Source organism: Branchiostoma belcheri, unplaced genomic scaffold, assembly GCF_001625305.1.
Source record: "Branchiostoma belcheri isolate BF01 breed outbred unplaced genomic scaffold, Haploidv18h27 scaffold29, whole genome shotgun sequence".
In the NCBI taxonomy this organism is placed as follows: domain Eukaryota; kingdom Metazoa; phylum Chordata; class Leptocardii; order Amphioxiformes; family Branchiostomatidae; genus Branchiostoma; species Branchiostoma belcheri.
In genome coordinates this window covers 2,460,675-2,487,752 of record NW_017803898.1, presented here as the reverse complement: position 1 = coordinate 2,487,752, position 27,078 = coordinate 2,460,675, and the positions used below count along the sequence as shown (strand labels likewise).

At 40.9% G+C, this 27,078-nt stretch overlaps 3 protein-coding genes across 4 annotated transcripts; 2 read left to right on the top strand and 1 right to left on the bottom strand.

Moving 5' to 3' along the window:
• The first annotated feature begins 235 nt into the window (after window positions 1-235).
• On the top strand, window positions 236-1,615 carry LOC109472965 (kelch-like protein 42). Its single transcript, XM_019772829.1, has one exon. The coding sequence runs from the start codon at window positions 236-238 to the stop codon at window positions 1,613-1,615; it is 1,380 nt and encodes a 459-aa protein (XP_019628388.1).
• Window positions 1,616-7,644: 6,029 nt separating this feature from the next.
• Window positions 7,645-15,053, bottom strand: LOC109473028 (FAS-associated factor 2-like). The gene is made up of 13 exons (XM_019772921.1): window positions 14,779-15,053; window positions 13,017-13,085; window positions 12,438-12,556; window positions 11,951-12,066; window positions 11,672-11,701; window positions 11,415-11,515; window positions 10,831-10,916; window positions 10,494-10,585; window positions 9,922-10,099; window positions 9,195-9,276; window positions 8,852-8,941; window positions 8,482-8,625; window positions 7,645-7,916 (listed from the first exon to the last, which is right to left on the bottom strand). The coding sequence occupies exons 1-13, from the start codon at window positions 14,845-14,847 to the stop codon at window positions 7,737-7,739; spliced, it is 1,356 nt and encodes a 451-aa protein (XP_019628480.1). The 5' UTR covers window positions 14,848-15,053; the 3' UTR covers window positions 7,645-7,736.
• A 125-nt stretch (window positions 15,054-15,178) lies between these two features.
• On the top strand, window positions 15,179-23,225 carry LOC109473024 (heterochromatin protein 1-binding protein 3-like). Of its 2 annotated transcripts, none has more exons than XM_019772915.1 (10): window positions 15,179-15,237; window positions 16,415-16,674; window positions 17,472-17,674; window positions 18,086-18,266; window positions 18,715-18,817; window positions 19,408-19,561; window positions 20,158-20,270; window positions 20,655-20,793; window positions 21,162-21,249; window positions 22,332-23,224. In XM_019772915.1, the coding sequence occupies exons 2-10, from the start codon at window positions 16,433-16,435 to the stop codon at window positions 22,621-22,623; spliced, it is 1,515 nt and encodes a 504-aa protein (XP_019628474.1). In that variant the 5' UTR covers window positions 15,179-15,237; window positions 16,415-16,432; the 3' UTR covers window positions 22,624-23,224. The 2 variants fall into 2 exon arrangements, with proteins under 2 accessions (XP_019628474.1, XP_019628475.1); XM_019772916.1 differs by having other exon boundaries at window positions 15,187-15,305; window positions 22,332-23,225.
• Window positions 23,226-27,078: the final 3,853 nt, after the last annotated feature.

Sequence of the window (27,078 nt, the reverse complement as noted above, 5' to 3'; positions counted from 1 at the left end):
GCTCAGCTAGAAATATAAGACCGTTAATAATAGCCATAATTTATGGCAAGAAAAACTGTATTCTGTGTGTTTTCTTGTTGCATGTGATATTTTACTGCATAATTATGTAAACAAAATACTACTCTTTATAGAATGTGTGGCTTGGCTGCTTGGCAAAACATTATAGACCTCAGCTAAAAATACAAGGCTATTAATAATAGCCGTTGACGGTCTCGCTATTTTTACAGCTCCAAAAATGGCGACCAACACCACAGACCCCGGGGCAGGCGACATGGTGACGATCGTTGTAGATAAGAAGACTTTCAAGGTCAAAAAGAGGACGCTTGTGGAAAAGAGCGAGTTCTTCGCCGCCATGTTTAATTCAGGAATGAAGGAGACTACCCAGAATGCCGCGGTGCTTCGTAACGTCTCTGCCGGAGTTTTCAGAGACCTGGTGGCGTTTCTGGACACCGGAAAACTTCGGTGCGAGATAGGCGCGGAACTCCTGACGGCCGCAGCGTTTCTACAGATGCGTGACGTCATAGAACATTGCATACGTCACGTAGACGTCACCAACTGTATCGAATTTCTCTCGGTGGCGGAGACCCACTATTTGCCAGAGCTCGAAGAGGCCGTCTCAAAACATCTAGCGGAGAACTTCCTAGACGTAATTAGTTCTAAGACATTTGAACATTTGCCTAAAGATCTGATAGACTCTGTCGTCAACAGAAGGCACGCTCCTAAACGATATCTATTTGCCATCGGTTCCTACGACGACAGTTACAAAGAAAGATCGGACGTTCCCCGCGTCAGCCATCTCTTCGATGACGTCACGCAGCAATGGCGGACAGGCTGCGAACTCCCGCCAAGCCTCTGTACCCACGCATGCGGGGTAGCTGTCCTGCACAACTACATCTTTGTAGTAGGTGGATTCTCTTCAGCAGATTGCCACCAGATGCAACAAGCTGCCGCCTGCTACGACCCTATAACAGACACATGGAGAGAACTGCCCTGCATGAACCAGAGCAGAGCACACTTTGTTTTAGTCCCTCATCAAGACTATCTATACGCTCTTGGAGGATGTATGAGTTTTCCCTACCAGGGCAACAGTGTAAAGAAGCTGTTATCTAGTGTAGAAGCGTACAGCTTAAGAACTCGTGCTTGGGTTAGAGCAGCCTCAATACCTATGGAGACAGCACAACCTTGCGGTACGTCTTGTCGGGGACACGTCTATACGACAGTCGTGCGACCAACAGACGAACTTCTTATAAGATACGACCCAGAGGAAGACATCTGGGAAGACGTTGGTGTGGTTCCTTACATGCGGTTCGTCCAATGCATGGCGTCTTGGAAGGAAAAGCTGTATCTTCTCGGGCTGTCAGATCTCGTGAGCGGAATTGTGCGAGACTTTCAGTCGTATGACGTCATGGCCCGCCAGTGGACCAAACTGCACAAGCCAATCACCGGCCAATATTTCGACGGTTGCGTCGTCATGGGAACGGCCCTGTACTTGGTCAGCTCGTGTGGCACGCAGAGATGTGATCTGAAGTCTGGAGAGTGGAATTGTCACACGTTGCCGCCGTTTCCAGGTTCCGGCTTCGCTCATGCTCAAGTCCTACACGTAGTTGTTACTTAAAATTCATCTTTCGTATGAGCTTTGATCATCCTGTATACTAGTATTAAACAAACCCATTTCAAATAATATTTTTGACATCACTAAGAAACGAGAAGAAGCTGAACCTCTGTATTAGAGTAGTTTTAGAGCTGTTTGTACTACAAACATGTATATTACCCTTTCATCTGTTCACCTGTACTTAGCCCGATAGGGCATGAATGTACAATAAAGGTTAGTATTTCACTAAAAATTCATAAACTCATACTGTGGGGTCGTGTGGGGTAAGGGTATTCGGCTCAGAACCAAACGGTCCCGGGTTCGAATCCTGCCCGATGCCACCGCCTGGCCCTTGGGAAAGGCACTTACTAGCACGACTTTCCTCACTTCACTCAGGTGAAAATGAGTATGTCTGTTGTCCGTTTATGCATTTGTCTGCGTTGGTGGCTGCATAAAAATAAGTTGAAAAACATAATTTGAGTGTGCCATGACCACGTCTTATAATAATTTCTGGAATAGTACGCATGCGGTCGCGGTTGATTATATTACATCGAAGGACGTGTATCTAGCCAAGCCTGTCTAGCCTAGAATAGAGAAAACACGATATTCATTTGTATGTATCTGTACAGCTTGTTCAACAACATATTCCCCATTCAGTACACTGATAATACGGTACAGTCAGTAGGGAACTCTTAGCTAATGTTCTGACAATTTGAAAGAAACCAAGGAGGTTTTAGGATGATAAGGCTTGCTTGGACAAAGAGACAACAAACATTTTCGGTGAAGACCTTAATAGATATGTAATAACGGTGCTGTGCAAGACGTGGTGTCTAAAACTAGATGGCTGTTAGTAAAACCTAACAGTCACCACTACATGCCTGGACGCAGGAAAACAAAATGGTAGATGTTTTAAACTTTGCACCAATGTACAGGTTTTGACAGAGATCCCCCAGCCACCCTCATGATAGTCTTAATAATACAGTAATTTTCAATACGTGTCGGCCATACTCCTTATTTTATACAGCAACAAGAGTCAGAAATGTACAGTCAAGTTTGACATATATTACTTAGATGATATGCTTAATGAGACACATGTATGATTTAACCTCATTGACAACATACTGATTAGTGCCCTGTACATGTATATATGCTGGCAACAACAAAATATACACAGTTATTTTTCAAGTGTGTTTCTTTCATAATACTAGTACTGCTCTAAATAGAGTTAAAACAGGTAACTACGAGCCTGCAGAGTGATGTCCAAGAGGAAAAAAAAAAGAAGAAAATTTATAGTGTTCCTCAAGGAATAATGCTAGGGCCACCTCTGTGCAGAATGGATAGGTACTGGTAACAGTCATCCAAACCTGTGTTGTATAGTTTGTTTCTGACAGAACATTTATTACCACAATGTAATTGAAGAAAGATAGAGAAACTGTCTGACATTGACTTTTGAAACATGAACATTGAACAATAACCACCATCCTTTGGGCAGCTGAGAAGAAATCATTTAAAAATTGAGGTATCATTCAACTACAGTTGTCACTGTAGTTACACCAAATATTTCTACTTCCATGTAATCATTACTATATGTACAAGGACAACCAAATGAAATTGACGAACTTAATAATCATATATCAAACAAATTGGTAAACGTTTTTACACATATCAATTCCCCAACAGTTGTACATTGTCACAGTTACCATAGAAATCCAAAGTGTAAATTCTAGCAGGCTCATAGTATTACAATATTGGTAGACGTTCGGAAACTTTTCTTGTTGCTACTTCCCCATACAGTAGCCTAACTCAAAGGTGCTCAATGACAACCATATCAAGAAAAAAAGAGAAATTTAATTGTAATACTGCATAGATTTAGATTAACAACTGATTATCTTAGAAAATGTTTTGGGGCAAGGGCACAGGTAGACACAATTGAATTATACGGAAATATCATTTGTGTTAATCAAACCATAGGACGGACTTACTTTAACAGTTTAATTCAAACCCTACAACATAAGTAGTGCATGCTGGCATTTGTGTCACACAATATTATTCTAACACGTGGCCCCATTTAGAAATTTCACAAGAAAGTCTGCTTTAGTTCAGGCAAAATTAAACCTCAACTTGCATAATTGGAAAAGGGAAACTATATTTTGAGGTCACCTAAAGCAAAAGTAACAGTATTGTTGGTCACATAGAGAGCTGTTCTTGTTAAATTATGACTGTAAATAGTATGTCAAGTACATTGTAAGCGGTTCATTCTATTGCAGAATGTGTAATGGAAATGTACTAGTACTGTGAAATTACTTGACTGTATATTGAAATGAAAGTTTGACAGTATAAAGATTTCATATTCTGTTTCCCTTCTTGAAAATTAAAGATCGAAGTACTAACCAGAAGGTTGTTGGTAAGCTCTCTACTTTGGGTGCAAAAATAGCACAAAAATTGTTAGAATTTCTTGTATATGTTCAATAGAGACATGAGTAAAAATAAGCCAGGAAGAAGAAACAAATCACTCGTGTATCTCCATTACAAGAAACAACAAGAACAAAGAATGAGTAACAAACGGCAACAATCTGAATTGCATATCCTTGTCATGTGCTTTTTGAAAGTTACAATGTACATGTGAAAGTATGCAGGATATCTTTTTGGTTTTGTTTTGTTATAGTTTCATGTACTGTAAAGCAAGTTCATAGTCACAGTGCGCTAGTTTTGTTTAGGGTGATTCCCAAAATGTGTCATTTTCAGTTTTGGGGTACTGTTTTATCCAAACAAAAGTATGTGCAAAGCTATTAATAATGTTTTTCTTCTATTTTTTTTCTCTAGTGCTGGTTAATGTTGTAACAAACATCTTTATGTAATCTCCAAGCAGATCTTCCAATGGCAAAAGTTTTAACCCTCTACGTGTATCTAACCCCTTATAACCAACATAAATGTGGTGCTAAATGGCTACCTTAGCATTCAGACCCTTGTCCTGCTGGCTTTTTTTACACAATATTTTCAAATAATTTGTCTTAACCTAGTCATACATGTAGACCCTCGACTTTTTTTTGCCATGCGGTGGCATAGTTACTTCCGCATTAATCTTTGTTGGGTTTTGCTGCAGTGTGACGTGTTGAACAAGCAACACCCCCAAATTGTATATAATACAGTGTACTATATAAAAATGGTACTGTATGACTTGTGCAACCCACATATACATATATATATATATGGGCTTTGCAGGACAAGGGTTTTAAGATTGAAATTTGCTAATGGCAGATCTACTTGGAAATTTATCGTTAAAGTACAACTGAATTGTTTTTTACTTCGCAGGATCTCTCCTATGTTTTGCCTACTCTCCCAGCAGAGGTTTGGGTTCTGGTTTAGTTTTGGCGTGTTTTTAGGCTTTTTTACCATTTTCGCATGCGCGAAAATGGTAACTCAGACGAGATTGAGATTGGATGGATGGATGGATCAACGGTACCACCCTTCAACGGCCATGCAGACATGCTAAGTCACCGCATGTCGCTAGATGTCGTTGTTGCGACGGCCATGCAGACATGCTGAGTTGCCGCATGTCGCTAGATGTCGTTGTTGCGAGTGCACTTTTTACCATTTATGCCTTGGACGTTTGTATACTTTCCATTATGGTTGCTAATTTCAAAATCATAGTTCTATTAATGTTGCATAACAAAGCTGCTGACAAAACAAACTTAATTTGTCTTGAACAATAACTTGATTTTATTATTTGCCAAAAATGTTGATAAAGACATGTCTATAATCACAGTAATCAAGGATTTTAATAAACTGCATAAATTATGTCAATGAGCATTAGCAGTGTGGATTAGTCTAGATGTTCAGATTTCCATTAGCCGGCAGTCCAGAGGGTCACACGTCCGACCAATCAAGGCGCTGCAGGCAAAGCTTATTAAAAGCCTCCTTTTCAGGCGTTCCCGGATCGGTGTTTTTGTGTGTGTGTGTGTGGTGGGGGGGGGGGGATTTTTTGACCAAACGTAGATCGCACGCAATAGAAGCTCCGGCCTACATAGCTGTCCGTGGAACTATTGATATTACCTGGGTGCCTAACTTTCACCAACATGTCTTTTGTATGTTAGGAAATTAATTAATTAATGAGTGAGTGTTTAATTAACTTAAATAGGCATTGCATTGTTTGGCAAGGTATTTTCCATTGACAATTTTTAATGGATCAGGTTGATCAGATGATATAATGTAAACAATTATATATGATTAGTAAAAGATGACTTTTGAAGTTCTCTTCGAGTATTATTTTAGGGTTGAATCAGGGTCAACGCGAAAAAAAATCATGATCCGGTGATCGACATCATGCCCCCCCGCACACTTCATGTATTCAGTGTTCTAAATACCCGTCTTCAGTCTGCAATTTGCAGATAGATTTTCAAGATTTCAGGATAAAAATTACACATCTGCAATTTGAAGAATGAAAAAAAACTATGGTCCTCACAACTTCATATTCCCTTTGTTTGACCCGCCCGGCGCCCAAATCCCGCTGCGATTCAAGCCGCGGCGGCTTCCCGAGCCATGCAAATAAACCTAGTCCTGACGCCACAGCCTCCGATTTCCACCGAGCCAGCCCCGAGCGCATGCCGACAGCGAGGGATGTGGCTCAGATTTCCGACGATTTCCTTATTTAGTTCATTCGGAAGACTTCGGGTAGCAAACAAAATGGCCGCCATGCACATGATTTTATACTAGTAGCTTCGCTTCTCAACCGAAATGAGGAAGTTTAACCTCATTTGCAGACTTTAGCGGCCATGGAGTTGATTTGGGGAAGTGCTGAGACGCGATTTCGCTACGGCATATGGGATTTTGCCGCGGAGGGAGTTACGTACGCCGGCAAAAACTTGCTTCAGCGATCGGCTCCAGAAAATTTATCTTTATGCTGCCGCTCAAGTCTTCTAAGGTGGTTTAACGAAGTTTATATAAATAATAAAGCCACTTTGCGTAGATCGATCTCCGTTTTCTTGCGATGGTATGAAAATTCAAGTACAGTATATTTTCAAAACGTTTGATATTTCTTTGTTCGTTGCCACATGTTGTTTATTTATCTTATTGTCATGTACAGTTACCAGCGTGAGTCTGAGTCGAGCCATTGTTCTTATGTGGCCGTTAGCACATGTTGTTTAAACAGACAGCAACATTGAAGAAAAGAACCGAGTTAACAGACATCGGCACGTTCCTTGAAGTCAGGTTTCCCGCCGTATTTAAATAAGAAATGTGTGGGCCCGCGGCGTTTTTGAAAAGACGCGACGCGCTTTGGAAAGACCCCGCGCCGTGGCTCATTCAAATTCGCTACATTTTTTGCTAAGTTTAATGTCTTCACCCACGATTTTTGACCGTCAATGTTGACGGTAAGGACTTAAATTTTTACCGTCCGACGGGAAAAAATACCGTCTATTGACGGTAAAACGGGCGCTGGCTAAAGCCCTGGTTGAATGTCACGAGGTTTGTAAACTTAGATGTTGGGACAAAGCCATAGAAGAGATTTTAGAATAAAATTATATATATATATATATTAACGTTACTTATAATTTAAGTTAAAATGTACTTTTGTGTCTCATTTTTTTATTCTGTTAAAAAGACTCTTAAAAGAGAGAAAACAGGTTATAAACTGTTATATACTTGATTTTTGTAATGTTTTAAACTTAAAGAGTTGAAATATAGAAGTGCATGTTCTCTCATTATATACAATGTTTATGAGAACTAGAACCATTTATATAACTTAGGTAAATTGAAATGCTAGGATGGGGAAAATGTTCGTAAAAACTGTAAGCCTGTAAGCGGCGAAAATGGTCAGCTTTTGCAGAAGCACTTGTTTTCAGGGTTTCTCTTTCGCACTGGGATTTTTTGGGGGATTGGTTAAAAAAATTTCTGGTGCAAAAATTAAACCCCGATAAAAATGCCTAAAAACACGCCAAAATAAGCCCAAACCCAAACCTCTGCTTGGAGAGTACGTTTTGCCTAGTACATGTACTCACCCTATGTATAATAATAATATGAGCTCCGCAGGACAAGGGTTTTGAATTTGGCAGTGGAAGATCTACTTGGAGATTCATCATTAAAGTACAACTGAATTTTTTTTCTACACGGGATGTCTCCTGTGTTTTGCCTAGTACATATACTCACCCTAGTCACTTATATCTTGTACAAATAGGACCTCAGATTTGCCTAGACCTGCCTCCTTTATCGTTAGTACGTTCGGGGAGTCGGCTGTGCTCTGGCATGGCAGAACTCTCCGCGGAAAGTTCGTGACTATTTGGAACTCATCTGGTGCCTCTTTGTGACAGAATGCAAAGTGATATACGTCCTGCAAGGGACAACGGAAACAAGGTTACAGGGTACGTTGATGAAGGTTAGACATCTAGGTAATACGATACGCCAAAAAAGTAGTTACTCAAGCAACTGGGTAAATTCAAAATCATATCCAGTTGCTTGAGTAACTACTTTTTGCGTAAGGTTACAGGGCTTTCAGAGATGGCAGGCTTTACTCTTTAGCACTAACCTATTGTTTGAAAGACCAACCAGTATCACAGACACATGCAAACGAAAAATCGCTGAGGGTGTATGGCAACGACAATGCTACATTGTGAAACACAAGTACACAAGAGCGCAAATGCGCGCGCGCAGACACATACACAAATGGGTACACACACACAAACACGCTCACGTGTACACACACACACACACATGCAATGCATGCATGCAGACACCTGTGCACATATGCACAGACACACATATGTACACACAAACACAAATGCACACACACACACGTACATGTACAGACATACACACGTACACACACATACACGTATGCGCACACACACACATACACATGCACACACACACGCACACACACAAACACAATGCCTCACCTCTAGTGAGTGAGACATGAGAAATCGCCGCTCCAGTCTGGTTCCGTTCGGGAGTTTTAGGATGATCTTCGTGGCTTCAGGATTGTCGTCTTCAGGCTCATCTGGAATTGTGGACGCTTTTTCTATCCGTAGTCGTGCCAGCTCCTGGAGATCAGTGAAAGGTAAAGCTGAGTTATCCTCAGATGGTGGTGAAAAGTGAACTTTTTGCTGTTTTTTCTCCTCAGACACAAGCATTAAGAATGCTGACCTGTCCACTTCTATCAGACCCCTGTCTTGTCATCTTGTTCAGTTTTGACTCACTCACACACACACACACACACACACTTTGAACTCTTGACATAGCCTGTGGACACCTTCACTGTTTTCTGACCTCTTTCCTTCTCTGCACAGCCTCCTCCTGTTCTCTGGCCTCCTGCTCTTCCCTCTCCTTTCTTTCTCTCTCCTCCTGTTTCTTTCTTTCCTGCAGGTGAAAAAAAAAGACTTGTACATGGACCACATTACAAATTCAACAATTTGAAATAAAACAAAAGACATGATATTCGACTGTAATTATTCCCGCCACTTTTGATGCACTCCTGACGTCATCACATTTCTGACTTCTTCGAGTGCATCACACATCTGACGAAGGTTGATGAGATCGACCCAAACTTTATGGTAAGTTCCCTTCTTGTGTTGGAACAAAGCTTGACCACTTTAACTACATGAAGACTGACCTTTTCCTGGTCTGCCCGTAAAGACTCCAGATAAGCCATGTCCTGCTGTGCTCTTAGTGTCTGGGTGAAGTTTCTCTCCTCTCTACAAAAATACACGGAGAAAAAAAATCAACCTTCAGTGTAAATACACAGGATTGAGGCAAATGACTGGCTGCCTTAGCATCAACATCAAAATGTAAAGCAAGCACTCTCTACCCTCAGTAGACAAGAAACCTAAAGTGAGTAAGTGAACCTTCTGCCTTACCTTACAGTCTTGTGCATGTCTTACATTATTAGTTACATAGTACCATGCTTACCAGTCTTACCTGTTAGCCCCAACCTTAGCCTTCGCTAAATGTATGTAGATCAAACTTTACAGTCTTGTGCATGTCTTGCATACAAATCTTGTAGAACAACTTAACAAGAACCGCACACTACATTTGACACATGTAGGGAAGAGAAAACAACGACAGCTTAAGATCACTTCGCATAGAGCAGTTGTGAAAGAACTGAAGAGCTTTGGCCACACTAAAATGGGACAGCATCCAGAGAGTAGCCCAGGACAGACGGAACTGGAGAACCTTTGTTGCTGTCCTACATGCCAGGACTGGCATTAAGGGCAGTTGAGCTGAGATAGTGACTCGAAAGCCTCCTGCCTTACCTGTCAGCCCTAACCTTAGCCTTCCCTACATGTATGTGGATCAAACTTTACAGTCTTACATACCATGCTTGTAGATTTCTGCCTTACCTGTCTGCCCTAACCTGGGCCAGTGCCGGTTCATTCTCCTCCATAACGTGCATTAGCCTGGCAATCAGCTCGTCTGCAGGCACCACACCTTCTAGTCTGGCTACCACCGTCATCTTGTGTTCTCTCAGGCAGATCAGGCTCACAAAGGGATAGCTTCTGGGACGAAGAGCCTGGGACACTGTGGGGAACAAGGATGCAAATTACCAGATGTTGTTAATGTAAAGAAGGAAAGAATTAAAGAATTGAAATATCTCGCCCAAAACTGCCTTCTTGTTTTCTGGTAGATCAGGCTCACAAACGGTAGCTTCTGGGCAGGAGGACTCTGGACCTGAGAAACTGTTAGGTGTAAGAATGAAATTGTCACCACAACCAGTCTCCATGCGTACTACAAGGTGCTCTTTTTGACATGTACATGTACCATGAACATTGGACAATAGCTTAACACCCATCCTAATGACTGCAACCTGTTCCAGTAGCACACATGTCAGGTGAACAAAGCTGGGACTAGAACTCATGACCCCTTGGACCAGAGACTTAGGGATTGTTTTTTAAAAGATTGTTGAGTTTCTTACCTCTGTACCCCTCAGGAAACTCTACTGAGCATGCCCAGAAAAGGGACCTAGCACCGAGGAAGTCGATGACTTCAGGAGCACACAGAGAAGTTCTGGAACAGAGAAACGGGAAGTCGGGTAAATTAAACCTGTCTACAGTGCTTCATAAATCTTTTAAAAAATTAAAATATAACTTTAGAATGATGCTTTGACAAAAGGAAAACAAAATCTGTCCACCAATAAGCAGGAAATAGTGTGTCAGGGGGTTATGAGTTACAACATTTTTGGGGAAGAATATCAGACCCCCTGCTGCAGTCATGTTTAGTGTTGACCCTTGACATAGCCTTTGACCTCTGACCTGGAGAACTCGGCTGATTGGTCGTCGTTCTCCCCATGCAGGAACACCACCAGGAAACGGATCTCCTTCTTAGCATCGTTCAGGGCCTGTGGATGTTAAAAATATATACAAACATCACTACACTGGACACTAAGTTCTGTAGCACATTAAAACTAGGGTCGGTAAGGAAACAGGAAACACACCATTTCTTTTTCTAGGCCTAGGACATTACACCACAACTATGTGAGGGCTTCAAGTAACTGTGCATAGCTTGAGGTTAAGGCTGAGGACATGTTCTGTGATAATTAATGTCAAATGTTTATTAACAGTTCTGTAGCATAATGCATCCTCTTGTGTTACGACCTTGTTTTACATCTCTGTGAAAAACTGTACTAAATCAACACAGCACTTACAACTCCCTAAAATTATAAGCAAAAATCAATAATACAGTTTTCATATCAGGACCATTAAAAAGTACTTTTTTTTCCTTTTATCCTTTTCTTTTGCCAATCATATGAGTCACCACGCCAAAACAACATAGTTTCTTCAAGAATTGAAAAAACACCTTTTAAGTTGTATACTAGTATATATTTATGAATACAAACCTGGCTGTATGACCCACGGTAAAAGACAGGGTGGTTCTCCCCATACAGGCTCTGGAACTTGGCAATGAAGGACTCCACATCACCCAAGGGGTCCCGAACAACTGAGGAGGATACAATTATTATTATATGTCTTTGACACACATGAGCTACAGAAATCAACAGCTTAGTGACTATATACATGTAAGCACTGCTTTAAAGTTGTTGAAAGTGTTTTCATTCATATTGAGAGTAAGGTATTAGGAGTAAATGTAACTTACTTCTTCTTGGATCTGGAATAAATAGTCTATCTGTAAAGACAAGAATCAACAGCAAATTAGGAATTGCAACAAGGCACTTCATTTATATACATTGTACTTGCTTTAATCTTAATATAAACATATAATTGGTTTATAACTCTTTTTTCGGAAGAAATCAGCTGCATTTGAAAAGGTTTGGTCAAATTACAAATTATAAAGAATGCTAATAACATTTTTCATTTATCACACTTTTTTTTAAATAAGAAATATGGTACATGTGATCAGGATTGTAGTACTTACATGCCCACATAAAGATATCCCTTATGGTTGTATATGTGAAGCGGAAGGGTAGCATCAACAGGAAGTAACCCCACGCCAGCCAGCCCTGAGGTCTCCTTCGTGCAACTGTGTAGACCCTACAGAGAGACAAGGGAACAGTACATTACACCAAAAATTAATTTTGCATAACATGTTTGTTTTAGATGAATAAAGACAGCATGCTATTGTATCCAGAACTGTGTCTATCTAGTTCTATGCCTGAATGGGTTGGGGTTAGGATCAGGCACGGTTCTGAATAGTCTCCGCGTATCCAAGAACGTGAATTTGCCCCAGCCATGGTCCTGGATGAGCATGGTTCTGGATAAAGCATTGCGCTTGAGCATGGTTCTGGATACAGGACAGTTCTGGATATGCATGCACTATCCAGAGCATGGTTCTGATTATAAATAAGGCACAGTTCTGGATAAGACACAGTTATCCATGTTAGTTATTGTTACATGTTACAAACCTCTGGTATGTTGGGCTGATGTTCATCATGGGCATCCTAGGGGGTGCTGCTCGGGCCACGGGCTGCTCAAACACCGGCGGCTGGCCCTCATTCTCGTTAAACGTGTCGTGGACAGCAGCCTGGAATGCAAGTCAAAGATACATATAATATCTACTAGTATATATAACGTTGAGAAGCAGAACTCCAGTCAGAAGCTCTGAGGAAGGTGTCTGAAAGACTCTGATACTGAGTGATAGACACTGAAACGTCAGCAAAGTAACTACAAATGTACATGTATCTTGGTTGTGTAAAAGAAAATTAATCTATTCAAGACAGATATACTTTATCATTTGACTGGAATGACATGGACTAAGAATGTTGGGTTGTGAGACTAATAAGAATATGCCTTATGATTTTGACAATTTGTTTTGGTTGACATGTCTTGTTTCATATGATTGATTACTTGTATTCTTCATTCATATCATTTATTATCTCTATGTTTAACTATTTGACACCAGCGCGCTAAAAGACATGTTGGAATGGATCAGTTAGCGGCGCTTGAACCCCAGTGTTACATAGCAACTACGAATTCTTACTAACCTCCATGTTCCATCCATGTCTGTCCAGCACCTGTCTGCACTTCTCCAGGTCATTGATCCCTGTCAGGTCCTGTAGAAAAGGAAATAAAACTTATGAAGTCCAGCCTACTACTGTACTAGTAGCTATACCATTCTAAACCACCGGGTATCTCTAAAGTGCTGCAAGTGTTGCGTCATTGCCAAAGGCCATTACAGGCATTAGCATACAGTGACACTGGGGATAATTACAGGGCTGGTTTTAATAACTTCAATCCTGAGTCTCTACAGTCTACAGAGTCTACTGGACAGCAGTAATAAGAAAGGACAACTCTCTCTCTGGCAATCACTCGTGATCTTTATTTGCAATTGGATACAGATTCATGTACAGATACAGATTTTCTGAGTAGGATGACCGTGTCAGTCCCTACACCTGAGTGAGGAGGGTTGACACGGTGGCCTTTGCGTAGATTTGTTTAAGGTGGATAACAGGTCGCGAATCTGAGACCCACACACTTGGGCACCCGTCTTCCCCAGCGGATCCATATCGAGGGAGACGTGCTGGTTCCGGTTGGGATGCTTGCAGCGAGCTGCCGGATGACTTGGTTACGCTCAAGGTCCGCCTTGACTACGCCAGCCCGCCTGGCGCTGCTCTCGTCCGCCAGCTGAAGACAACTGCCGTTGGAGACTTGTCCCTCTAATTGAGGGGGGGGCGCAACGTCGGTGCGCATGTTCGGACATGCCCCTGTGCTCCGACCCTACTAGTATATATTGCAACTCGCTATTTCCGAACAAATCAATTATCGCAATGGATAATAACAAATGTTGTACATCCCATGTATCTTGCACCACACCCTGAAAATACTAAATAATGATATTTATTTATTCAAGTTTAAACCAACTATCCCCATTAATTTTCAGATGTGTACCTCTGCTATTATCTGCAAGCAAAATCTGACTCCAAAATTACCAAGAATGTTTCACTTAAGTTCAAATATAAAATATAAGTTAAGCTGCATATGCTGTTTGTAGAATCATATTTACGATAGACTACACATGTTGCATTCAAATTAATATTATTGCACATATTAATATTAATTTATGGGCTATTAATGAATGAATGAAAGACCTTTATTGTACGCTTGTGCTCTAACGAGCTAAGTACAGGTCATGGGTAAACAGGGAAAAGAAAACAGTAATGACACTTACATACTATATAAACTAATGTGATCTACTATTTACAGGTTCAGCTTCTTCTCGCTTCTTGACGCAGTTAATATATAGCAAGGGCATTCTATCAATATTCAATAAGATGCTTTTATTAACATATATATCTATATATAATACATCTTTGAAATTGCATAATGCCGCTTTTGTATTACAACTTATGACGTGTATTGTGCAATCATTACATTATGATGGATGTATATATATTAATTATCTTAGTGTTTACAACAATGGTAATTCTATAGTACCATAATTCTGACCAGTAGAGACATCTAGAAAACACTGAGGGAAATATTTAAGCTGTGTATGAGATAGTACAGAAATTACTATGTATAAGGGGAATATTATTTGCGTTGGGTCGTTTTAATTGCATCATTATACTGGGAAAATACAGCCGACTCATACTTCCTCTTTCATTCGAGCTCGACACATCGTCACAAAATATCCAAATATTTCGCTATTTTTCTGTCAGTTTAGCACCGTTTTTTAGTTTGTAGCAACCACTAGGGTGTGCACGATGTTTCGGTGTACGTTTGAAGCACAGAAAAGTGAAATTTTACCTGAAATTGAAGCAGTTTTTCGGTCTGAGCTGAGGTCAACTCGACTTGAGAATCTCGATGGTCCGCCATGTTGGACAATTTTCACCGGAATCGCCCGAAGGCTCCCGAACTTTGCCGACAGCTGCCACGGAAATTAACGAACTTCTCCGGAGAATGCCGAACAACATTAAATGTCCCTTTTGGGTTAGTCCACATTACGGGGGTGTCTGGTAATTACTCATAACAATAAACGATTCCATTTAGACGAAACCACCTCAATATCTTACTAAACATTTTAAAAATCGCCATTAACTTAATGTATTGTATATATGTGAAGAAACAAGAGATGTAGTGACTATTTTTTGTGTTGAAGGATAAATTTTTTAAATTATGTACCTCTGTATATATTTTCGACTTGTCTGTTTAGGGTTAAAGGTCATCAGTAGCGTCGGAGCTGTACCTCCCCTTTGAAAACACGAGGTTTGTTTGTTATTTTGCTTTTTTGCAATTCCTAGCGTCTTCAGAATCCAGATCTCCTGGAACGAAAGGTTAGTAAGAACACGTAAGAACTATATTCCGTGCATTTTATTCTATATTTACAATTAAAAAGGCGTTTTTTTAAGCTGGAATCGAAGCCATTTATTATTCCACAGCACACATGATAAACAACAGATTGGGACAAAATAAGATCGCAAGGTTTGCATTTTATTGAACGTGCAGTTATCTTCTGGGTTGAAATCTTGTAGCTTTGGTGATAATTTTTAGCTGTTATTCATTGAAAGATGCCGTATTTTCTTCTCCGTTTGCAAACTATATAGGTTGGCGATCTCTCTTCTAGACTGGAACTAATTTGCATAAAAATCTGAGGCTTGCTCTGTCCATGGAGGTAAAAAGAGACTTTTTACCTCCATGCTCTGTCAATCAAAAATCACAGAGTAAACAATGAGTATTTCCGGTTCTCAAATCTTGATTTTGATATGCGTATAATCACTGATTGATGGAGGTGTAATATAGTAAAATTGAAATAAGAAAATTTTCTTAGAAATCTATTAATAAATGAATTATAAATAAATCCCATCTTTTATCCGTATTGACAATTATCTTTCAATGAAGTATTCTTTTGGAGTGCTGCGTACATAATAATATTGTATCTGCATGTGCACATAATAATATTATGTGTGTGGGGGGGGGGGCTGTGGGTTTGTGTGTCCGTCTGTCCAGACTCCAGACAGAGTAAGTTGACAGCACATGGGTGGGAAAGATTGACAAGCAGCATGACAACAGGTCTAAAGGTCAGACACAGGAAATGGGGTCACAAAAACTCAAAATACCTCCAGGAAGACATAGCCTGGTTACAGCTCCCGAGTCCTACAGTAGCCTCTACCAGGCTTCAGGAGGCAGCTGGAAAGTAGAAATCGCACGTGTGGCAAAATGTTCTCTCCCAGCAGACAAACTCAGGCCCTGGCATGTTATCTCTCTCTATTTGCGCGATTTCTACTCTTTTGCAGGATTATCCTCTACTCCCGAAGCCTGGTATACGTAGAGGATAATCCTACGGCCTCTCAGGACTTGGGAGCTATATACTTGAAGTATAATAGGTTTGGTAACCAGGCTAAGGAAGTCATTAATCCCTCATTTCTTATTTTCCGACGTCCAGTCCAACTAGTCCGTTACCATGCCGACCAAGAAGACCAACTCCTCATCAGTGCGTATGGATGAGGTGCTGGAAGAGGCCATTATGACCACGGGGGGGCCAAAGGGTGCCTCGACCATCGCCATAAAGAAGTACATCGCGGCACACTACCCTCACCTGGACATCGAGAACCGGACGTACCTGCTAAAGCAGGCCGTCAAGAGGGGCGTGTCTAAAGGTCAACTCAAGCAGATGTCAGGAACCGGATTCACTGGGTTCTACAAGTATGGAACTATCGTTATGCTTACCTTCACTCACTCACTCACTCACTCACTCACTTACTCACTCACTCAGCTCTGCATGCCCTTCCAAGGGGCATGGCCCCTCTGCATACTTCACAGAAGGAAAGCACATTGTTTTTGCTCAGTTTCTTCTTCTTCTCCAAACAAATAAGGTCAATGACCTGACCCAGACATCTGTCACCATGGTAACTAGTGTTTGGTGAAGAGGGGTGTGTCCAAGGGTCAACTCAAGCAGATGTCGGGAACAGGGTTTACCGGGTTCTACAACTAGAAACTATCTTTATCTTCCGTATTTAATGAGGGCCTGCAAGCCCTTTTTCGTAAGGCGTAATCCGGCCGTTTTAGACTTCGTAATTCGTAGGCAGCCTCCTCAAAAATCAACGTAATTCGTAATTGGACATTACCCGCAAATCGTAAAGTCGTAACCAGCTCTGAGACTTTAACGTAATTCGTAATAGGCGGCGAAAATTTTGCGTAATTCGTAATCACTACCCCCCCTTGCAGGCCCTCTTTAATATGTAGGAAAAGGAATTGTTTTTGCTCAGTTTCTTCTTCCTCTCCAAACTGGGTTCTACAAGTATGGAACTATCATTATGTTTACCAAAGGAAACATATCGGTTTTGCTAGATATATTTCTTCTTTCTCTTCTTCTCCTCCTACTAATAGTAACAAAGAAGGTCAATGACCTAAACCAGATGTCTGTCACCATGGCAACTAGTGTTGAGTTATGCTTTCATTCTGAGCTTGATGTCAGGCTGTATGTTGCATGTATCCTTCAGGCTGGTTGGTGGAAAAGAGAAGGTCACCTTGACCAAGCGGCAGCAGGACGCTGCCAAAGTCGCGGCGAGGAAGGTCGTCAGTTCTCACCGGGCCGTCGTGAAGAAGGTGAAGAAACCGCCCCCGGCTGCCGCGTTCCACCGCGATCAGGACGAGAAACCGACAACCATCGATCTGGTGGAGGAAGCTATCGTGATGGTTGGAGGTCAGATTTATTTCCTTTTTTATGTTTACCTTCCCAGACATTCAATTGTTTTGCTCTGTTTCTTCCTCTTCTTTTTCTCCAAACAAGAAAAGTCTTGGACCAGAGGTCTGTCACCATGGTAACTTGTGGTTGGAGGTTGGACTTCTTTTTACCTTTGCAGAAGGAAAACATATTGTTCTTGCTGTGTTTTTTCCTCTTCTTCTTCTTCTCCAAACAAGTAAAGTCAATGACCTGGACCAGACGTCTGTCACCATGGTAACTGGTGCTGTAGCAGACAGCATGTGGTGTTGGATTACATTTTATAGCAGGGCAGAGCTGGAGAGGCTGGTAACCATATACCTATCTATCTATCTGGCCAAACTGTAAGGAGGGGGTGAAGCCTGCCATCTCTGACTGCCTTCTTAATTTCAGGTTCCAAAGGAGCTTCCGCCCAGGCTATCAAAAAGTACCTGGCAGAAAACTACCCAGACACTAAGAAGCACCTGGTCAAACAGGCACTAGTCCGGGCACAGAAGAAAGACCTGGTGAAGCAACTGTCGGGCACTGGTGCATCGGGCACCTTCAAGTGGATAGGACCCAAACGGAAGCCCAAGCAAGTTTCATACAAACTTTCCTTGTTAGCCTCTTGGTATTTAGCTGCCATCATCTGAAATTTTGATGATAAGTAATTACGTATCTTGTTGGTGTAAAGTGTAGTTGATTCATTCCTCAATCTAATATAACCGACATCTAACACACCACAGTCGTCCCTCAATAAGACATCTGGAGCCACATATATAGTTTACGTTTAGAACTTTTGGTCAGCATGTCATGACCGGTTTTGCCTGTGGGCTTTTTCAAGTGTATTAGTCTAAGAGTGTATAACGAAGCAAGCCAAGAGAGAGAGTATGTATAGATTAAAAGTTGTCTGTGCCAAAAGGATACACATACACATAAGATATTTTAAAATTCATGTTGACTCTGTCTATTATATAACTCTTTATACATTGCAATGCTGTGCAGCAACATTTTTAATAAGAATCTTTGATGCACCTCTCCAGAGAGAGGGAGGAGGCCCCTAAGAGTCCTAAGAAGACGGTGGCTGCCAAGAAAATGGCTCTTCCAGAACCTCCTAAGATGGAGATCATCATCAGAGATGCCATGGTAACAGGACAGTTAATTGTTCCATGCAGTAAAAAAAAACAGTTACCCAGGCAACTGGATATGATTTTGGAAACGGTCAGATGTTTCAGCTAGTATCCACTACCTTTCGTCAGTGACTGAGAGACCAGAGGAGAAATCCAGGTTTATAAGTACCATAAGTGAAAATAAGTGAAGACAATTTCTAAATATTCCATGTTTTCATCATATCTTAGAAAATAACAAGAAATAGTAAGTAGTCATATTGGATCTTTCTTTTTTACAAACAGTGATGTCTTTCATCTACTAATTGTTTCAATGTCTATCAGGTGCCTTCATCATCCTTTCTACAATTAGCCTCTTCAAGGCTCCAGAAGTGGTTGTAAAGAGTAGAAATCGGCCAACTAGACGCTCAGTTAACATATTTGAGTTGGTCCACTAAAGGAGCACATGTGCCACACCCAAACTACTCTGTTAGCAGACCAGCTCCCCTGGCATGTTACCTGAGTTTCTGTTTGGCCAATTTCTACTCTTTCCAACCACTTCCAAAGTCTGATAGAGGCTACATAATCTACAAGTTGTACAACTGCCACTTTGAACTCTTTGCCTTCCAGGTGGAACACTGTGAGCCTAAGGAGGCTTCTCCCCAGGCTATAAAGAAGTACCTGAATGAGCATTACCCACACCTGGAGATCGAGACTCGCAGTTTTCTGCTGAAGAGAGCTCTGCAGAAGGGAGTGGAGAACGGGCAGCTACTACAGATGTCTGGTAATGTTTGTGTGTTTGTTTGTGTGTGTGTGCGCGCGAGTGTGTGTGTGTCTGTGTGTGTGTGTGTGTCTGTGTGTGTGTGTGTGTGTGTGTTTGTGTGTGTCTGTGTGTGTGTGTATGTTTGTGTGTGTGTGTCAGTGTGTGTGTATCGTGTGTGTGTATCGTGTGTGTGTGTGTGCGTGTGTGGGTGTGTGTGGGTATGTGCGTGTGTGTGCTTGTGTGAGAGTGTGTGTGTGTGTGAGAGTATGTGCGTGCAAGTGTGTGTGTGTGTTTGTGTGTGTGTGTGTGTGTTTGTGTCTGTGTGTGTGCATGCATATCGGCTGGGGTAAAGTAGGTCATAACAAATATAGCCTGCACTGCAATACCAACTGTTCCTGAAAGGGGGCAGCACAGTTCTTTTGTCCCCAATCGTCTTGTTTATTTGGTTGCATGAAATTGCTAGACAATTTTAACTTTTTTTAAATTCTAACTGGCAATTCTCATCTTTGATCATTTTGTTTCCTGAAAGAGAGTAATACGTTACATTTGTATCTCAGGTATGTCAAATGTTTTATGTATAAGTAGACTCTTCCAACCATTCTTCTGTCTTGTTTTAGGAAAGGGCATGAGCGGGACGTTCCGATTGGTGGAGAGCTACAAACCGAAGAAGCCGATGGAGACTATGATCGGGGTGGCTATCAAGGCAGTCAACGAGCCGAAAGAGGCTTCGGTGAGATAAAGTGAAAGTTAAAGCCCTCTGGCATTAAAACCATTAGCAGTGCCCATCTCCGTTTCTTAGGCCTTGGGCCACACAATTGTGCAATCAGTCATCTTTCCTTATATTGTTGTTGTATCCAATTCCCATATTATCTGCCTACAAAGGTCAATTTCTGTATACCTCATTCCACAAGTAAGACCAAACCATCAATACATGACCGTATTGTAGCACATATATTGTTATCGATAGTGGTAATTTTAAGATAGTTCAGTTTTGTGGTATTGTTGTCTTACTGCCACAAGTTGTACAACTATGTGATTGTTGAGCAATAAAGTTTATTCATTTATTTATTCTTTGCAAAATCCATTAATAGGATGTTCCGCTTTTCTCTCCCAGGTTGGCATGATCAAGAAATACATCCGAGAACACTACCCGACACTGGACATCGAGAACCGAATGTTCCTTCTGAAGAGAGCGCTGGAAAAGGGAGTCAAGAATGGAGAACTGGAACAGATCACCGGGAAGGGGGCCTCTGGTCAGACGTTCTTCTACAGTATTGTTATAGGCTTGACTGTCCATTTAGCTGTGTGTGTGTGTGTGTGTGTGTGTGTGACTGAGTGTGTGTGGTGTTTGTGTGAGTGCATGTGTGTGTTGTGTGTGTTTGAGTGTGTTGTGTGTGTGTGTGTGTGTGTGTGACTGACATGTAATCCTATCCAAGGGATGTACCCATCTGTAGGTACTTATTTCCTCTATTTGCAGGTATGTGCAGATGACAGAGCCATAAAGTTTTGTTGCCCAGGGCTACAGAAATGTCACCCTATGCACCTATGCTAATTGTGCTTTGTAACACCCTATGCTAATTGTGGGGCAGGGATTCAATTAAAATGTTTCTTATATTTGCAGGTACGTACCAGATGACAGAGCCGTTTATTCCCTCACCAGAGGACCTGGAGCTGATTGAGTACGTTCCACCCATGGAGGTTCTCCTCAGGTAAGCTCTCAGCAGGATTTAAGTACACTCCAGGGCTCTAGCCAACACCACTCAATCACTGTCCGGTTTATCGTCTGTTGTTCCCCAGTTAGACGTGCTTGCACAGTACAACTGGGGCTTGATGTTCAGCCCGCCACTTCTCTCTGTCCTTACACCCATTGCAGGAACTTTGTTAGTCTCTACCAGACTCCTTTTAAAGGCTGAATAAATAGTACAAATTGGCCTAAAAAGGGGATATAATTGGCCAGAGTCGGCCGGCCAAATAAGCTCCATTTTGCATGTTGTAGCCCAATTTCTACTATTCATTCTGAACTTTGTGGCGTGTCAGATTTTTAAGCCAATTCGTCAAACATGACAGACAAAATGGACCAAAGCTTGGGGAAAAATATAAATGGCTCAAATAAAAAGTTTAACCTGAAATAAACTACTAGTATATTTTTGTCTGCCCCCCAAAATTGACTATTTATGGGTTCACCACACCACGAAGTGGGTGTGGTGAAACCATATTGCTTTTTCTGGTGTTTCTTCTCCTTCTCCTTCTCCTTCTTCTCCTGCCATTTTTTAAATGGATTCAGCTTCTTCATTTTAGGGCCTAAGGTCCTGAAATTTGGTATGGAGGTACAGTGGGCAAATACCCCCAGGCGTTTTTTAAATTTTTGTGATACAGGATTTTATAATGGTTTTATTTGAGTTTTTTGGCTGTGTTATAGCAAATGTATTACTGTGTTAGTGTACCACGTTTGGGCATGAGTCATCACAATGGAATGCAGGGCATCAACCAATAGGCATGCAGCTTTCCTCTATTCTTCTTGCTGATTGGCTGTTGGGATTTAACTTGATTAACACCTGCACAGAGCATTTCCACCTGCACAGAGCATTTCTTGCTGATTGGCTGTTGGGATTTAACTTGATTAACACCTGCACAGAGCATTTCCATACTGACAGTATGTCTGTATTCAAGTGTTTTGGTAGGTATTTCGTATGTCATGTCGTAAAATGTGGTGAAGCCATCGCTGTATTTGCTCCAAAGCAAATATTGGCCTTTCTAGTTTTATAACATTTTTTAAATCATTATCGCCCAGATCTGCATTCCACAGAGGGTCAAAGGCCAAAGTGCAAAAGCCGACCGAGGTGAAGGTCAAGAAGGCCCGAGGTCGCCCCAAAGGTCGTCCCGTGAAGAAGCCGAAACCCAAGGCAGCAGGCAGAGGAAGGGGGAAGGGGAAGAGGGGCAGGGGGAGACCCAAGAAGGCTGCCAAGAAAGACGCCAAGACAGAAGACGAACCCAAGGAGTTTGTGTCGTCGGAAGAAGAAACAGCTAAGGAGTCTGAGGAAGAGCCCAAGGAGTCGGCGTCCTCTGAGGAAGACGCTCAGTAGGTCATCTCAAGGTCATCCCAAGATGGCCGACTCTTTAGCTGTTCCTTGATGTACAGGACTTATCCAGCCAATTAGGCGACAGATTGGTTTTGAACTGTGAGGTGATTGGTCCATTTTGTGACTTTCCCATGCCACCATTTCAAAATGTTAACCAGCCAATCAGGCGACGGATTGGCTTCAAACTGTGAGGTGATTGGTCCATTTTGTGACTTTCCCATGGTGCACCATTTCAAAATGTTGGTCATGTGATCATCCAGGAGGAAGACTTTTGGAAAAAGGAAACTGAAGTTGATCTAAAATATGTTTTAAGCAAAATGATTAAAAAAAAAGGTTCCATCCATGTTGAGAGTGTAAAAAAAACATTTCTAGTTCCTTGCTTTGTAGTTCCAAAATAATCAAGGAAAAGTTCATGCAAATTTCTAGAGCATCATCACTTTGTCTGATCCAGTATTATTTTTCCTCCTATATTATCATACACATGACATACTTCTCAATTAGGAGAATTATGTGTATTTTAGGTATGTCATTTCATAAGAAAAATAGTGAAAAATGTGGAAGAATGTACAAGTAAGTACAAATGTATTGTACAAGTAGATCAATTAACCTTAGATGATACAAATTTTAAATTGCATTTGTGCAGTTCAAAAAGTTTAGTTTGTGTAACAGCTATACACATTTAACATTGATAGTGAAAAATCTACTATAAACATCTCTAGTTCATGTAAGAACTGTTTTATAGTAGATTCCAAGGACCTACTATGCTTTGGACTATCTTATGAGTTCATATATCCACCATAGTGCAAAGTTATAACCTATGTGTTAAGCAGATTTGCAATATTATGATTAGTTTTATGTCATGAAGAATATCATAATATTATTCATGACTATAAGCATATACTTTGTGACATCTTATGTTTTGGAGCTTGAAAACGGACACATTATATTGGACAATACTGTAGTACAGGGTACTACACAAGTGTTGTAGTAATGCATTTAGTTTCATAATGTTTGGTCAAGTATTTAACAATATTATACCGTTCAGATTTGATATCGTTTGGCGATTTGAAACGTAACTAGCTGTAATGTAGTTTTCCTGCATACAGCATTTATGTATGTTTAGCATTTCAATACTAATAACTGTAACAGCTATAGAGGTGTTATATTTTGTATGTAGATGCCATCCAGTAACAGTGAAGGTAAACAAATATCAGATTGGCTGTTATCATGTTTATTCTTATTCAGCAAGCATATGTTGAGAGCAACAGCCTCACAGAATATCTGACTTGTGCCGTTTTAATAATTTTACTATAGTTTTTGCCTAAAAGTTACATGAAGTTACAAATATTCTACACATATGTTACTTGCTCTCACCATCATATAACACCCAACACTCACTGGACATAGTAAGAAATGAGATGACAATTTGAAACGTTAGTAACTGATGCTTCATAGCACATGTATGTTATTGCTGTACGTATACTGTTACATAGCTGTTAGAGAGGTTGAGGTTATATTTTGTATGCACTCCAATGGTCAGTATCATCATGTAACGTTTACGAGGTGCTAGTAATTTTGAAAGGTATTTTGAGCATGTTATTGTTTTTGACATGTATTACAGTCATACTTATGCTAGCCAGTAGAGTATAACGTTATACAACATGTATATGCTATAATAGTGTTTAGAACAATAGAGAATATGAGGGTATAATCTTCACTTACAAACAGTCTTTGTTGAGCTTTTCAACAGTTACAAATTTTACTTACAATAGAGAACCTTTAGATTTGTGAAAGTATAGCCACGTAGACTAGACTTATTATGTTCATAATTTACTTTGTAACAAACATTAAACATTTGTAATTGTTCATATGTAGATGGTTGTTGCAATATAGATACTTTGACAGTGTAAAAGTAAGACCAACTGCAATCTTAATAAACAGTCTCATTTCGTTATCATCGTGCATCTTCTTCTCTACCAAATAATAGTGCTATACTTGTGCTGCAAATTGAACGTATTTATTCTACATGTGGCTTGTGTACATAAAACAGCGACCCCGATCTCTCAGCCTCTTGTCTACAGAAGGTGGTCTTGTGGTTAGGGTTGTTGACTCAGTTGTCTGTCTTTTGTATCCTTATGTGTCAGGTTGGCAGGAGTGGGTTGGTGGGAGCACTTGGACAGTAACCTGTCGTGGGTAGCTGACACATCCTTTTTCTAATTCTGTACTCTTTCCTTTGTCTTAGTATAAATTGCAAAAAGTTACTAAAAAGGGTACTGTGTGGTTTTGAACCACCTACTTCTGTAAGGACCCTTACTCTTTTCGATAAGTGAGGTGGGGTGTGGCTGTCCCAAACACGGGACCTCCATTTAACGTCCTATCCGAGGGACGTCCCTAACCATGCAAAGCTAGGTACTCATTTACGCCTGATGAGTGGAGAGGGGAAAGTCGTGAAAAGTGCCTTTCCCCAGAGGCACACGATCGGTGGCATGAGGATTCAAACTCGGGACCTCTTGGTTCTGAGTTGAACACTCTACCGTTACGCCACACCACACCATCCATGCCAGTCTATCATCACTGGTTACCACAGGTTGCTTTGTCAAATTGTACAGGTGTGGTACCACAGACCTTTCATGTCAGACATTGTTTGCAATCCCGGATTCTGCGACCTAATTTTCGGACACTGACCCTATTTAAGGACCATTCTGACCCCATCAGAGAGGCAAAAACTGCCTCGTAATACCGGCCGACAAAGACTAGAACTCAAAAGCTCAATAAATATTGGTACTGGTATAGGTGATAACAGATATTGAGGTCATGATAAGAATGCCATATTGAATCATTGAACAATGCCCTTGATATGAGTACCAATATAGTCTACTTAAGAGCAGTCTCATGACCTATATAATCTATGTTTAACTACTCCAAACACCTAGTAAATAAATTGAGGTCTTGATAAGGACTTATTATTGAATCCTTGAACAATGCCCATTGATACAAGTGCCAATTAGTCTAGATAGTAAGCCGTCTGTTGACCTGGATTTGCAATCTATGTTTTCACAAGATGACAGTCACTCAAGCAACTGGATAGATTTTCAAAAATGCCAGGGCGAAGTGAGGAAAGTCGTGTAAAGTGCCTTTCCCAAGGGGACAAAAGTTGGTGTGAGTTGGCAGGATTTGAACCCGGGACCTCTTGGTTCTGAGGAGAACGCTCTGCCGTTACACCACACGACCCCACTCACGTTGCAAGTAGCATCCACTGCTACCTTTTGTCAGTGAACTTTTGCTACTTGAAACTTTATTCAGTTGCTTATATAACTTTATCTGGATGTCTAACCTTCACCGACTCAGTCTATGTTTACTTCATTCACCTAATTAAACTAAGGTCTTCATATTAAACGATTGAACTCTGCTTAAATCGACATAATCGTCAATATACCCTACATTATCATCTGTCTCTTGAACTAGATACCATCTAGGTTTACACAAGATGACAGTCAAGTAACCGGAAAAATTTGCTGGATTTTCAGTAATATCCACTACCTTTCGTTAGAACATCCATCCATGGTTATGTATTTCGTAAAATTCGAATAGATTCTGTAGAAGTCGTATGAACTCTTTGGCCCTCCTGACCTAGCTTCGGTTGGGTAGTTCTTCAAAGACGCTATTCGGAGCCAAAACTCGGCAGTTGCCTCACGAAGCATTCCCATCTTGTTATTTCATATTTCACCAATTCCTGTTGATAGAGATGGTGCTTGAGGTAGAAGAGAATTCGAAGCGTGTTTTTTACTCAGCACGCCTGACTGATGCTCGACCCACTAGTTCGTCCGGAACTTGCTGTTTTACGGTCTTTCTTTGCGGCATGGTGATCATAAAAAGATCTAAAGCAATCGACACGGGAAAAAGAAGAAAGAATGTCGTCACTTAGATGTACCCAACGTTCTATGTTCTTGGCTAGGTGAAAAAACAGTGTTCCGAAAAGGTCCCAGACCCAAAAGTAGGTCAGAAAACAACCCACGAGACAGACTTTTATCTTAAAAAATTGAACAGTGTATTTGATATTAATACCAATATACCCGTGAATAGTTTCATCAGGTTGGTAAGACACTGAGTAAAGAGACTCTTTTTACACAACCAAGTCTTTTATTCAGCCGACGTTTCGGTGACCGTCTGTCACCTTCTTCAGAGCAATTATGACACCGTAATTTTGACTGGTTCAAATTGCAGGACCAGGACTAGGTGAGGATGTCCTTGGTTAGGTTAAAGAACAGTTTTCCGACAAAGGTCGCCTCCACAAAATTAAGTCACAAAACAACCCACGAAGCAGACTTTTATCTTGAATCATTTTACAATGTCCTGGGTATAAGTACCAAATTGAATATAGTCTACATAAGAGCTGTCTCATGGCCTATATAATCTATGCATACCTACTTAATCTAGTAAATGAATTGACTGGTCTTG